General features: G+C 46.2%; 1 protein-coding gene across 1 annotated transcript in view; it reads right to left on the minus strand.

The window, feature by feature from the left end:
• Nucleotides 1–15,200, minus strand: part of LOC121275348 (rho guanine nucleotide exchange factor 26-like) — a 213,825-nt gene that overhangs the window by 163,214 nt on the left and 35,411 nt on the right. The window contains exon 4 of the mRNA XM_041182854.1: nt 10,750–10,916. Coding sequence (XP_041038788.1) covers nt 10,750–10,916 — 167 coding nt within the window. The remainder of the gene's footprint in view (nt 1–10,749; nt 10,917–15,200) is intronic.

A 15,200-nucleotide genomic window follows, 5' to 3' on the forward strand; every position in this document is an offset into this window, starting at 1 on the left:
TGTCCATTTTGGTAAGAATAGAAAAACAGTATAAAAACAAACAAACTGCGGATGCTGGAAATCCAAAACAAAAACAGAATTACCTGGAAAAACTCAGCAGGTCAGGCAGCATTGGCGGAGAAGAAAAGAGTTGACGATTCGAGTCCTCATGACTCTTCGACAGAACTTGAGTGCGAGTCCAAGAAAGAGTTGAAATATAAGCTGGTTTAAGGTGTGTAGGGGGCAGAGAGAGAGAGAGAGAGAGAAGTAGAGGGGGTTGGTGTGGTTGTAGGGACAAACAAGCAGTGATAGAAGCAGATCATCAAAAGATGTCACAAACAACAGAACAAAAGAACACATAGGTGTTAAAGTTGGTGATATTATCGAAACGAATATGCTAATTAAGAATGGATGGTAGGGCACTCAAGGTATAGCTCTAGTGGGGGTGGGGAGAGCATAAAAGATTTAAAAATAATGGAAATAGGTGGGAAAAGAAAAATCTATATGATTTATTGGAAAAAAACAAAAGGAAGGGGGAAACAGAAAGCGGGTGGGGATGGAGGAGGGAGCTCAAGACCTAAAGTTGTTGAATTCAATATTCAGTCCGGAAGGCTGTAAAGTGCCTAGTCGGAAGATGAGGTGTTGTTCCTCCAGTTTGCATGGGCTTCACTGGAACAATGCAGCAAGCCAAGGACAGACATGTGGGCAAGAGAGCAGGGTGGAGTGTTAAAATGGCAAGCGACAGGGAGGTTTGGGTCATTCTTGCGGACAGACCGCAGGTGTTCTGCAAAGCGGTCGCCCAGTTTACGTTTGGTCTCTCCAGTGTAGAGGAGACCACATTGGGAGCAACGAGTGCAGCAACTAAGTTGGGGGAAATGCAAGTGAAATGTTGCTTCACTTGAAAGGAGTGCTTGTGCCCTTGGTCAGTGAGGAGAGAGGAAGTGAAGGGGCAGGTGTTGCATCTTTTGCATGGGCATGGGGAGGTGCCATAGGAGGGGGTTGAGGAGTAGGGGGTGATGGAGGAGTGGACCAGGGTGTCCCGGAGGGAGCGATCCCTACGGAATGCCGATAGGGGGGGTGAAGGGAAGATGTGTTTGGTGGTGGCATCATGCTGGAGTTGGTGGAAATGGCAGAGGATGATCCTTTGAATGCGGAGGCTGGTGGGGTGATAAGTGAGGACAAGGGGGACCCCATCATGTTTCTGGGAGGGAGGAGAAGGTGTGAGGGCGGATGCGTGGGAGATGGGCCGGACACGGTTGAGGGCCCTGTCAACGACCGTGGGTGGAAAACCTCGGTTAAGGAAGAAGGAGGACATGTCAGAGGAACTGTTTTTGAAGGTAGCATCATCGGAACAGATGCGATGGAGGCAAAGGAACTGAGAGAATGGGATGGAGTCCTTACAGGAAGCGAGGTGTGAGGAGCTGTAGTCGAGATAGCTGTGGGAGTGGGTGGGTTTGTAATGGATATTGGTGGACAGTCTATCACCAGAGATTGAGACAGAGAGGTCTTGAGCTCCCTCCTCCATCCCCACCCGCTTTCTGTTTCCCCCTTCCTTTTGTTTTTTTCCAATAAATTATATAGATTTTTCTTTTCCCACCTATTTCCATTATTTTTAAATCTTTTATGCTCTCCCCACCCCCACTAGAGCTATACCTTGAGTGCCCTACCATCCATTCTTAATTAGCACATCCGTTTAGATAAGATCACCAACTTTAACACCTATGTGTTCTTTTGTTCTGTTGTTTGTGACATCTTTTGATGATCCGCTTCTATCACTGCTTGTTTGTCCCTACAACCACACCAACCCCCTCCACTTCTCTCTCTCTCTCTCTCCGCCCCCCACACACCTTAAACCAGCTTATATTTCAACTCTTTCTTGGACTCGAACTCAAGTTCTGTCGAAGGGTCGTGAGGACTCGAAACGTCAACTCTTTTCTTCTCCGCCAATGCTGCCAGACCTGCTGAGTTTTTCCAGGTAATTCTGTTTTTGTTTTAGAAAAACAGTATGTTATTTCAATGGAGAGCGACTGCAGAACTAAAAACAGAAAATGCTGGAGAAACTCAGCAGGTCTGGCAGCATCTGTGGAGAGAGAAACAGAGTTAACAGTTTGAGTCCGTATGACTTCCTGAAGACCTGCAGTACGATGTAAAGTTTTAGTTTCCTTGTTTAAGTAGTTGAGAGAAGTTTCACTAGGTTGATTCCTGGGATGAAGAGGTTGTCTTAAGGGGAAAGTTTGAGCAGGTTGGATTTATACTTAATGGAGTTTAGAAGAATGAGAGGTGATCTTATTGAAACTTATAAAGATTCTGATGGGGTAGATGCCGAGTGGATGTATCTGTGAATCTAGAATTAGGGGACACAGTTTAAAAATTAGGGGTCTCTCATTTAAGACTGGGATGAAGAGATTTGTTTTTCCCTCAGGGAGTCATTGGTCTTTGGAATTCTCTTCCACAGAGAGCAGTGGAGGCTGAGTTGTTGAATACATTCAAGGCTGAGCTCGACAGATTTCTGATTGGAAGGGAGTGAAGAGCAGGCAGGAAAGTAGAGTGAAAGCTACAGTCAGATTAGCCATGATCTTATAGAATGGCAGAGGGGCCAAATGGTCTACTTCTGCCCCTATTTCTAATGCAGGATTGCAGGGGTTGAGTAGGGGGGTGGGATGGGGGGATGTGGGGTGGGGGGGAGCGGTGAACTGGAGGAAGATGTTTGTTACTGATGGTAAAATGGAGGTCTGGGAAGTAGTCTGGATTCAGAAGAGTGGAGGATGGGAACTAGATCATAGGACTGGAGATGCTGCATAGCCAGACTAGAGGGAGGTCATGGAAGAATTTGTGAAACACAAATTTAAAAATATGCTCCTGCCAGTGCACACACAAACATATAGCCGGCTGCTGGGAGACTCACCAAGGCTTAAGTATTACGTCCACCCCAGAGAATTTGAGGCAGTCCCACTGGCCTGATTAAGAAGTATGTCTGGAATGCTCCTAATCTGTAACACACTGCAGCTGTAAACAGCAAAGCAACGATCAGTATGCGCTCTACCAAGTGTCACGGCATGGTCATCACCAATACTGACAGTGATGGAGACAGCCTTCGTTTTGAAGGCTGGACGGTTGTGTAATGCCAGCTCAGTATCTCTGCCACTGTTTTAAAATTCTGCTCATTCTTTCTACCCTTACGTAGAGAAGGCACTTCTATCAGCATTCACTGTCCTTTTAAAATATTGCAGCATTTCAAGAGTGACACACTAGCCTCAGCTGCCAACTTCCACAGCTGTGAATGCTGGGAAGTGGGATATTCATAGAATTTTACAATGCTATTCGGCCCATTGCACCCATGCCAGCTTTTTGAAAGCTCTCAATTAGTCGCACACTCTCTGCCCTTTCCCAATACCTCACATTTTATTCCCTTTCAAGTATTTATCAAATTCCCTATTAAATTTGCTCTACCTTCCTTTCAGGCAATATATACTAGATCATAACAACACACTGTGCAAAAACATTCCCCTCATTTCCTTTGGTTCTTTTGCCAATTGACCATAAAGCGCTTTGGGACATCTGGTAGCCACGAAAGGCACTATATAAATGCAAGTCTTTATTTCTTTTCTACATTACCTAGAATTAGCCACAATACGCAAGATGATGATATTCATCTTGAATGCACACATCCTAAATGTTCAGCATTACTTATTCGATTTTTTTTAATATATAAATAGTCATGTGGTAGTGTAGAACTTGAGTACTGCTGAAGAAAGACATTTTGTTGAAGCTTTTTGTCTTGCACTCATCAGAACAATCGCAAGAGTACCAATGTCAGGGGAAGCAACAACTTTATACTTTATGAGAGGCGAGTGCTGATTGTTTGGCAAGTGGAGTCTGATTGGTAGAGGCGTTGCAATTGAGAATGCACCAGTTAATGGTGAGTGACAGTTAACAGCCAAGCATTGCTTGAAATTCTAAACCAGGCAGCTTGACTCAGATTGGCCAAGCCATTGCCCTGAGGAATGAACCAGCGAATAGCTATCACTTATTTTGTTTAGCTGAAACAAGCACAATGTTTGTACATGTTCTTTCTGTCTGCAAAGAACAGGACCCGGTGCATTAAAACACGTAACAATGACATGTACTGGAAGCACCATACTGACCAAGCTGGCTGAGTCCTAAAGGACATGGCTGCTAGACTGAGTCTGTTGCGGGTGATGATGGAACCAACAAGAGGGAAAAACATACTTGACCTGAGTCTCACCAACCTATCAGCCACAGATGCATCTGTCCATGACAGTATCGGTAGGAGTGACCACCGCACAGTCCTTGTGGAGACAAAGTCCCATCTTCACATTGAAGATATCCTCCATCGTGTTGTGTGGCACTACCACTGTGCTAAATGGGACAGGTTTTGAACAGATCTAGCAACTCAAGACTGGGCAACCATGAGGTGCTGTGGGCCATCAGCAGCAGCAGAATTGTACTCGAACACAATCTGTAACCTCATGGCCCAGCATATCCCCCACTCTACCATCACCCAGCCAGGACCAAGGACATGCCAGGTGCCGCAACAAGCATACCTAAAAATGAGGTGTCAACCTGTGAAGCTATAACACAGGACTACTTGCATGCCAAACAGCATAAGCAGCAAGCGATAGGCAGAGTTAAGCAATTCCACAACGAACGGATCAGATCTAAGCTCTGCAGCCCTGCCACATCCAGTTGTGAATGGTGGTCAATTAAACAATTCACCGAAGGAGGAGGCTCCACAAATATCCACATCCTCAATGATGGGGGAACCCAGCACATCAATGCAAAAGATAAGGCTGAAGCATTTGCTACAACCTTCAGCAGGAAGTGCCGAGTGGATGATCCATCTCAGCATCCTCTGAAGATCCCCAGCATCACAGATGCCAGTCTTCAGTCAGTTCGATTAATTCCATGTGATATCAAGAAACAGCTGAAGGCAATGGATACTGCAAAGGCTACCAGCCCTGACAATATTCCGGCAAAAGCACTGAAGACTTATGCTCCAGAACTTGCCATGCCCCTAGCCAAGCTGTTCTAGTACAGCTACAACACTGGCATCTATCTGGCAATATGGAAGATTGCCCAGGTGTGTCCTTTACATAAAAAGCAGGACAAATTCAGCCCGGCCAATCCCATCAATCTACTCTCGATCATCAGTAAAGTAATGGAAAGGGTCATCAACAGTGTTGCTAAGCGGCAATTGCTTAGCAATAACCTGCTCACTGACATGAAGTTTGGGTTCTGCCTAAGTTACTCGGCTCCTGACCTCATCATAGCCTTGATTCAAACATGGACAAAACAGCTGGACTCCAGAGGTGAGGTAAGAGTGACTGGCCTTGACATCAAGGTGGCATTTGACCGAGTGTGACATCAAGGAGTCCCAGCAAAACTGGAGTCAATGAGAATCAAGGGGAAAACTCTCCGCGGGTTGGAGTAATACCTAGCTGAAAGGAAGATGGTTGTGGCTGCTGGAGGCCAATCATCTCAGCTCCAGGGCATCACTGCAGGAGTGCCTCAGAGCAGTGTCCTAGGCCCATCCATCTTATGCTGCTTCATCAATGCTCTTTCTTCTATCATAAAGTCAGACATAAGGAAGTTCACTGATGATTGCACAATGTTCAGCACCATTCAAGACTCCTCAGATACTGAAGCAGTCCATGTCCAAATGCAGTAAGACCTGGGCAATATCCAGGCTTGAGCTGACAAGTGGCAAGTAACATTCATGCCACACAAGTGCCAGGCAATGACCATCTCCAACAAGAGAGAATCTAACCATCGCCTCTTGGCATTCAATGGTATTATCTTCACTGAATCCACCACTATTAGCATCCTGGGTGTTACCATTGACCACAAACTCAACTGGACTGGCACTGAGGCTCAGAATCCTGCAGCAAGTGACTCACCTCATGTCTCCCCAAAGTCTGTCCACCATCTACAAGGCACAAGTCAGGAGTGTGATGGAATGCTCTCCACTTGCATGGATGAGTGCAACTCCATCAACACTCAAGAAGCTTGACACCATTCAGGACAAAGGACAAAGCAGCCCGCTTAACTGGCACCCCACCCACAAATGTTCACTCCCACTACCACCGATGCACCATAGCAGCAGTGTGTGTACCATCTACAAGATGCACTGCAGGAATTCACCAAGCCTCCTTAGACAGTACCTTCCAAACCCATGACCACTACTATCTGGAAGGAGAAGTAGCAAACACATGGGAACACCAGCGCCTGGAAGTTTCCCTCCAGGCCACTCACCAACCTGATTTGGAAATATATCACCATTCCTTCACTGTCGCTGGGTCAAAAACCCTGGAACTCCCTCCCTAACAGCACTGTGGGTGTACTACGCTACATGGGCTGCAGCAATTCAAGAAGGCAGCTCACCGCCACCTTCTCAAGGGCAATTGGGAATGGGCAATAAATGCTAGCCTAGCCAGCAACGTCCACATCCCATGAACGAGAAAAAAAACTCTCTTTACTACTGCACCTCCTTAATGATTGGACCACTTTAGGAGGACCTGCTCCCAATTTTGTTTTAAAAAGCAATAGTTATTGTTGGTTCAGTTGGTACTTATATCACATCTGCCAGAGATGCCAAATGCAATAAACGCAGGAACAGGATTCAGCCATTCAGCTCCTTGAGCCTGTTGCACCATTTGGTAAGATCATGGCTATAGCTGCGTCTCAAATCCATTCTTGCACTTGTGCTCCATATCCCTTGGCACCCTTGCTAAATGAAATGCTTTGGAAGTACAGCCACCATTCGTAATCAGGCAGCCTCAGCCGCCAATATGTGCACAGCAAGATCCAACATTCCAACCAACCGAGTTCATTCCGCATTCCCAGGACTGGAACAGATAATATCCCTGAACACTCCTGCGCAATACTTAGGAAACCTTGCTTTGCTGGAAGTACCGAAATTCCTTCAGATTGGAGCTGATGAGCCAGAAATGGAACGCAAATCCATAAACAAACTGCACAGATTGCCTTGGAATGAGTTCTGGCCGTGCGTCTAAGACACTTCAGTATAGAACCCAAACACGTGACAGAGTGCAAAACTCAGCATCTATCCCATAACCAACAGCACAAGAAAGACATTACAAGGAATGCAGCTTTGTAACAGGAATCTCCACAGTTCCCAGGCGAGCAAAAGGAGATCTGTAAACCCAAATGTGCAACCTCTGATTTGATAACAGCAGTGCCACCACTGAGCTCAAGTTAATATGCTATGACTGTGGTATACCACTCTTTGCTGAAAAATTCCAGGTTGCTCCCTCTCCCACTGCAGCAGAAGGTATTCAGACAGAAGAACACCCAGACAGATTCCAGGGAAACACACAACCAAAGCAAAACACAAAACTCATGTGGGATGATTCTTATCCCAAGCCAACCTTTAGGGGTAGGGGGTGGCATGGAAATGCTTGCCGTAGCTTTTGAAATGGCATCACCCATGTAGAGATGCATGAGAACACACAGGGGCAAAGCGTTAATATGAATTGCATTTTTATAAATGAGGTCTCCTTCAGGTCTGAGTGTGGACCCCATCAGGGAGATAATGGAGATAAAAAATGAGCCTTGGAAGATGGCACTATGCAGGAGAGAGCATAATAGGCTGCTTATTCTGCACCCCAATTCCATTTTCTTTTACATTAAAATCCCAAAGCACTTGACAAGCAATGGATTGCTTTCAAATGTAATTACTCCAACCATTTAGACACAGCAAGAGCCTGCCGACTGCAATGAAATTATCACCCACCTGGTATAATTTGTTTTTTTTCCTGTCACCTGAATTTCAATGTAGCAAACTTGGTTTGTCGTGCACGACCCACTCCCCGCCCACCAACACCCCCACCCCTAGTAAATGAAGAGCAACTGAAAAGACCTTCTTTTTAACCGACTGTTTTAACAGAGAGACCATCGGCAGCAGTGTGTCTGATATCGGAGCACTGCTCCCATCTGAACTGTAGCCGACAGCAAAACATCTTCCGGGGCAGAAGATGAAACTCCTTGGGAGTGTCTCCTTTTAACAGCCTCATGCAGCAGATCCGCTCCAGTTACTGATTAAGATTAGTGCAGGCATGGAGGCCTCCTCCACTATGTTTAATTCAAAAGAGATGAATGAAGAATCACCCCCTTACCCATTTACATTTCTGCTCATACCAACAGCAGCACATACAGTAGAAGCACAGAATCTGTTAAACCATTACCTTCTTTGCTGCCCTCATCTTGAGCAGTGTTAGAACTGTCAGCGAGTCTATCTATCAAGACAACTAGACAGTGCTCAGAAAATGCATGAGTACGAAGGGGCCAGCTGTCTAGTCTCTCTTTCACGTGTTCTCTCCTCCTTGCTTGCTCTCTCTCTCTCTCTCGCTCTCTAAATTCCAGTGGACAGTAACACGCAGAGTCCCGAACACACCGACTCCAACCACCGGACTGTTTATTTTTCTTTCTCTCTCTCTCCCTGAGATGGCGCAACAAAAAAACGAACCATTCAACCTTCAAGTTATCTCCCAAATCACTGCAAATGTAAGAAGATGACCCTAATCTCACTTTTCCAAACCACTAGCCTGCTCTGAGAGGGGAAGGAGTACAATATCCGAGAGGTTGCCCATTGTATCATCCCATTAGCATTTTATTGCCATTTTGTAAACTGCGTGGATCCATTGCTTTATCTAAACACTTTCTGGCATTTACAAAGACTCCTGATTAACAAGTTTTCTAAACATTTCGAAGTATTACAAGCCCCTCGCTTCAGTCAGTTCTCGCTCGACTTCTTTTGTCTCACTTTCACCATGGAAAGATCTATGATTCTTCACAGCTCATCTCCTCTACGTTGCCGTGGCTACCTTAATGCCAGCTAACATATGGCCGCCTGGTTCATTGCCAAGTCTACGACAACAACTTGCGCTTATGTAGTGCCATTAGTGTGTAAAATGTCCCAAGTCTAGGCAAGCACAAGACATAAGGCAGTCCCAATATCCTTTCCTCCTTCCCTAACTGTTTGGGATACCTAATCCTTTCCGATCATTTTCGATGATTCTGCCTGTGATCTCTTCCCAGGGCTTCAATAATCAGTGCCCGCAGAATATTCCTCAGCGTGTCCTGTAGATAGTACACGCTATTGTCTTTGCCTAGATACTATTAGTTGTGGTTCAGAAGGTATCATCACTCTCGCCTGAATCAGGAGACCATGGGTTCATGTGCTCAAATCAATAATTCAGGCTGGCGCTCCCTGGGGAGTACTGGGGGATGCTGCGCTGTTAGTGGCGCCAGCTGTCAATTACAATGTTAAAGTGAAACCCCAGACTCCCCGCAGGTGGATGTAAAGAATCCCATGGCACAATTTCGAAGATGAACAAGGGCGTCCTCCTCAGTGTCCTGACCAATATGTAGCCCTCAATCGACATTAGTAAAACAGATTAATTGGTTACTATCTCATTGCTGTTTGAAGTGGTTTGCTATGCACAAATGGGCTGTTGCGTCTCCTGTGTTATTTTAGTGACTACACTTCAAAAATGTACTTTGTTGGCTGCAGCGCCCTGAGATGCCCCAAGGTTGCGAAAGACTTCCTTTCATTCTTCAGCTGTAACCAACATGACCACGCTGACCACTATACAAACTCAATGGGATGGTGCAAATTCTCTCTTTCCCCTTCTGGCCCAGAGGCAGGGAAGGCAAGGGCAATTAAAATGGGCAACAAATGCTGACCTTGCCAACAATGTTCACATCACAAGAACGAATAAAGAAAAAACGCTGTGGTTTACTACCAATTGGACTAAAAACAGTCAACTCAGTGCAAACAAAGACTCAACCCTAAATGACTCAATTGCAGCAGTGGCCCCCAGCAACAACAAAAATAACAAATTGTGTTTATATAGTGCCTTGATCACAGAAAAACATCCTAAAGCTTCTCACATGATGGTTATCCAACAAGATTTGAAACCGAGTCACATGAGCAGCTGCCAAGCTGGATGGCCAAAAGGAATCAGTCGGTCAAAGAGGTAGGTTTTAAAGAAATGACTTAAAAAAGGAGTCGAGAGAGAGAGAGAGAGAGAGAGAGAGGGGTTTTCAAAGCTCTCTTTCACTCATACTATGAATGTTTGGATAGCTTCACTACCCTAACAAGAGAAGATATTAGAACAGGGTGGACAAAAGTTTGGTCTGAAGGTTTCGATTGGCTTTAGGGAGCATCTTAAAGGGGAGGGAGAAGAGGAGAGCTAGCGAGGTTTTTAAAGAATTCTTTCACGAGATGTGGCAGTGCTGGCTTGACCAGCATTTAACTGCCTCTGGGATGGTGGGGATTTAAGGACAGAATTCCACAGCTTTGGGCCTAGGCAGCTGGAGGCACAGCTGATAACAAACCATGAAAATTGGGCAGAAAGCCAGAGCTGGTGGAGCACAGGGATCTCAGAGAGATGTAGAGTTGAAGCAGATTACAGAGATGGGAGGGGTGAGGCTGTGGAGAGATTCGAAAACAGCGCCAGCCCAGGAGCCAGTTTAAGTTGACGAGCAAGGGATTATGGGTGAATGGGGCTTGGTGCAGGTTAGGTCATGGGAAGTGGAGTTTTGGACGAGCCCTCGTTTCTTGGGGGAACAAAGTGGAAGACCAGTGAGGGAAGTATGAGAATGGTCATGTCTTAGAGTAACAAAAACATGGATGAGCATGCATAATTGTATCAATCTCCAATTCTATGACAGCACATAAACTCTACTTAAACATCACGTGTTACAACTTGAAAGATCTTCTCTTACCACAGAGAGCTGGCTCCATGAGGATCGGATTGGCTTGAACTGCACGATTATTCTATCACCTGACTTCTGCCCCTCCGCCTGCACATTCTGATCCGAATCTTCATCTGAATCCCCGTTATTCAGTGTCAGAGCCTTTTCTTTATAGTTCTGATAAAGAACTGCATTTTCTGCAAAAGAAACCTTTCGTAAATAGAAAGACTTGCATTTCTATAGCACCTTTCACAACCTCAGAATGTTCCCAATGTGCTTCATAGCCAATTAAGTATTTTTTGAAATGTAGTCACTGTTGCAATGTAGGAAAATTTGTAGCCAATTTGCACACAGCAAGATTCTCACAAAGAGCAAAGCGACAATGATCAGCTAATCTGCTTCCATGGATGTTGGTTGAAGGGTAAATATTCACCAGGAAACCAAGGAGAACTAAAAACAAAAAACTGCGGATGCTGGAACCCCAAAACAAAAACAGAATTACTTGGAAAAACTCAGCAGGTCTGGCAGCATCGGCGGAGAAGAAAAGAGTTGATGTTTCAAGTTCTTCCACAGAACTGAGTAAAAATAGGAGAGGGGTGAAATATAAGCTGGTTTAAGGTGGGGGTGGGGGGGAGGGGGGGTGGGTGGGGTGTGTGATTGTAGGGACAAGCAAGCAGTGATAGGAGCAGATAATCAAAAGATGTCACAAAAAAAAAAGTGTTGAAGGTGGTGATATTATCTAAACGAATGTGCTAATTAAGAATGGATGGCAGGGCACTCAAGATACAGCTCTAGTGGGGGTGGGGTGGAATAAGACTAAAAACAAAAAACTGCGGAGGCTGGAACTCCAAAACAAAAACAGAATTACCTGGAAAAACTCAGCAGGTCTGGCAGAAGGGTCTGTGGAAGGGTCATGAGGACTCGAAACATCAACTCTTTTCTTCTCCGCCGATGCTGCCAGACCTGCTGAGTTTTTCCAGGAAATTCTGTTTTTGTGGAAGGGTCATGAGGACTCGAAACGTCAACTCTTTCTTCTCCACCGATGCTGCCAGACCTGCTGAGTTTTTCCAGGTAATTCTGTTTTTGTTTTGGAATAGGACTAACTGGGCATAAAAGGTATAGATTTAAAAATAATGGTCATAGGTGGGAAAAGAAAAATCTATATAAATTATTGGAAAAACAAAAGGAAGGGGGAAGAAACAGAAAGAGGGTGGGGATGGAGGAGGGAGTTCAAGATCTAAAGTTGTTGAATTCAATATTCAGTCCAGAAGGCTGTAAAGTGCCTAGTCGGAAGATGAGGTGCTGTTCCTCCAGTTTGCGTTGGGCTTCACTGGAACAATGCAGCAAGCCAAGGACAGACATGTGGGCAAGAGAGCAGGGTGGAGTGTTAAAATGGCAAGCGACAGGGAGGTTTGGGTCTTTCTTGCGGACAGATCGCAGGTGTTCTGCAAAGCAGTCCAGTTTGCGTTTGGTCTCTCCAATGTAGAGGAGACCGCATTGGGAGCAATGAATGCAGTAGACTAAGTTGGGGGAAATGCAAGTGAAATGCTGCTTCACTTGAAAGGAGTGTTTGGGCCCTTGGACAGTGAGGAGAGAGGAAGTGAAGGGGCAAGTGTTGCATCTTTTGCATTTGCATAGGAAGGTGCCATAGGAGGGGGTTGAGGAGTAGGGGGTGATGGAGGGGTGGACCAGGGTGTCACGGAGGGAACGATCCCTACGGAATGCCGATAGGGGGGGTGAAGGGAAGATGTGTTTGGTGGTGGCATCATGCTGGAGTTGGCGGAAATGGCGGAGGATAATCCTTTGAATGCAGAGGCTGGTGGGGTGATAAGTGAGGACAAGGGGGACCCTATCATGTTTCTGGGAGGGAGGATGCACGGGAGATGGGCTGGACACGGTTGAGGGCCCTGTCAACGACATCTTTTGATTATCTGCTCCTATTACTGCATGCTTGTCCCTACAACCACCCCCCCACAACTTCTCTCCCCCCACACCCCCCCCCCACCTTAAATTTCACCCCTCTCCTATTTTTACTCAGTTCTGTTGAAGGGTCATGAGGCCTTGAAACGTCAACTTTTTTCTTCTCCGCCGATGCTGCCAGACCTGCTGAGTTTTTCCAACCAAGGAGAACTCCCTTGCTGTTCTTGTGCCACAGTATCCTTACATCCACCTGAGAGCACAGACAGGGCCTCAGTTTAACATCGCAACGAGAAGATGGGAGCTCTGACCGTTCAGCAGTCCCCTCAGTCATACACTGGATGCAGCAACCTGGAGTAGCTCAAGTCTCTGGAGGAGTGGAACTCACAACCTTGTCACTCAGAGGTGCAAGTGCTAGCCAGTAAGCCACAGCTGAAACGTGCAAATCACTCCACATTAATGCCATTCTTCCTCGCTTTCCTATGGGGACCCTCCAACATCCCATGTTTGACTAGAATGGAAAAAAAAACATTTCTCACCAAAGTGTAGCCCAGGGAATTATTATTGTTGCTCCCTGCTTCGATAACCAGAAATCTTTGGCTGACATTTCTGCTGTCTGCTAGCTCTCTCACTCTTTGGAGGCATTAACTCATTTAAAGTAAAAGGTTTAGCACCATGGAAATGCATGAGCTAGTCTTAACCATATAGTACTGTGTCTCTGGTTGAATGTATTTCTGGAGGTTTCATCACAAACCTCCTACCTCCAACTAGCACCCCTCCCACACTCCCGCTATTAGCTGCCCAGCATGTCTATCCTCGCAGTACCTCCCCACGGTCAATCGGAAAGCAAAAAGACTCTGCAATATCTGACTGGATGATTCCTGACAGTTCGCCAAACAACCTTCTCCCTTGCCCATCTCCAACTGCAACTAATAAACATAAATGTTTATAGAAAACCTTGAGTTTTGATCAGGTTATACTCGCAGCAGTGCGCTGGCATGGTAATCTTCAACTCCTGAAGACGCCAGGCCATCCCTAGAGGGTTGGTAACCCGAATCCACTAATAGTGGCCTCCAAGATTTTCCAGTGGTCATCGGGATCAGTCGGTACCTGCTCGCCCTATCAGAGAAGGATCGACAGCATAATTAAATATTCCTTAGGACATGACGGGACTGGATTTTACGGTTACTGGCAGGGTGAGGGAGGTGGACCAGAGAGTGGCTCCTCTCGCTCCTGCTGCCGCAACCTCAGCTCAGTGAATCAAGCCTTGGACGGCCAATGAGCAGCCGCCTGGCGGGAAGGTGGCCAATTAGCGTTGCGAAGACAGATGGTGCCGGGGGGTGGGGGGGTTGGTGGGGGCTCCATACCCAATCAGAGCCCCAAGCCGGGATGTCATGCGGCAGAGAGCTTGTGTCATGAACAGGAAGTCGGACACGGCTACACAAATTTAAAAGCCCCTGCTCGCTCAATATCTCGTTTTCCTAATGGCAGGCTTAAAAAAAGTTAATAAATAAAGTCCAAAACCATACAGATGTTGCCACCCTCACCAGAAGAATTTGCTGCCACATGCAGCCATGGTCCGGGTGACAGGCCTTTTCCTCCACCCTTGTGCCCCCTCGTCATAGCTGCTGTAGAGCACCCCCAGTCTTTTACCCATTTGATGCCCCAAAAAATGCAGCGGGCAAAGAGAAATTCCATTGAATTCAACAAGCAAATGGCCTGCTCCACCATTCAAGAAGTCCATGGCTGCTCTGTGCCTCATACGTAATGGTGTAGTAGGAGTAAGCTTGATGGGCCAAATGGCCTATTGCTACTTGGATACCCCAAAATGGCGGGCAGGCATCACATTTCAGCACCCACTCGCCTCCAGCCATATCTGAAACAAGCATAACGTCGTAATGCAGGCCTGATGCCAACGCGCCATATTTTATGCACACACGTGTTTTGCGCCGGTCCAATTTAGTGGCTGAAAAATCCAGTCCATGGTTTCTGTCGCATTGGAATGAAGGAGGAAAGGAGCTATGGGGGTTGAGAAATTTATTGGAGAAACTTTTCAGGCATGTGACAGGAGAGATTTTCCTCAAGAAAATAAAATGAGTGAGGGTATGGCCTACAAGAGGCTGAACAGGAGTTGGCCACTGGGCCCTCAAGCCTGCTCTGCCATTCAAGAAGTCCATGGCTGCTCTGCGCCTCATACATAATGGTGTAGTAGGAGTAAGCTTGATGGGCCAAATGGCCTCTGTTAATTCCACGCCTTCTTAAATTGTTGATGGCAACAAGCTCAGTTCAGCAGCTCAATATGCAGAGGGTCGCTGGCTCATTATGTCAGCTACCAACGGATTGGGAAGCAAATTCAAGGTATTGCAAAACTGCCACACCAACCTGATCAATCCTGGTTTGAATGAACTTTACCTATATCAATAAAATCTTATGGCTGAGTGGGTATTTTTGGAACTAAGCCATACAGATCCTGAGAATGCCCCAAACGCCCAGGCTATGAAGAATTTGCTGATCTCCACCATGGAATTAGTTGAAACCCTGCAGTTGACTCAACAGCCATGAGT

This window comes from Carcharodon carcharias, chromosome 2 (assembly GCF_017639515.1).
Source record: "Carcharodon carcharias isolate sCarCar2 chromosome 2, sCarCar2.pri, whole genome shotgun sequence".
NCBI lineage: Eukaryota > Metazoa > Chordata > Chondrichthyes > Lamniformes > Lamnidae > Carcharodon > Carcharodon carcharias.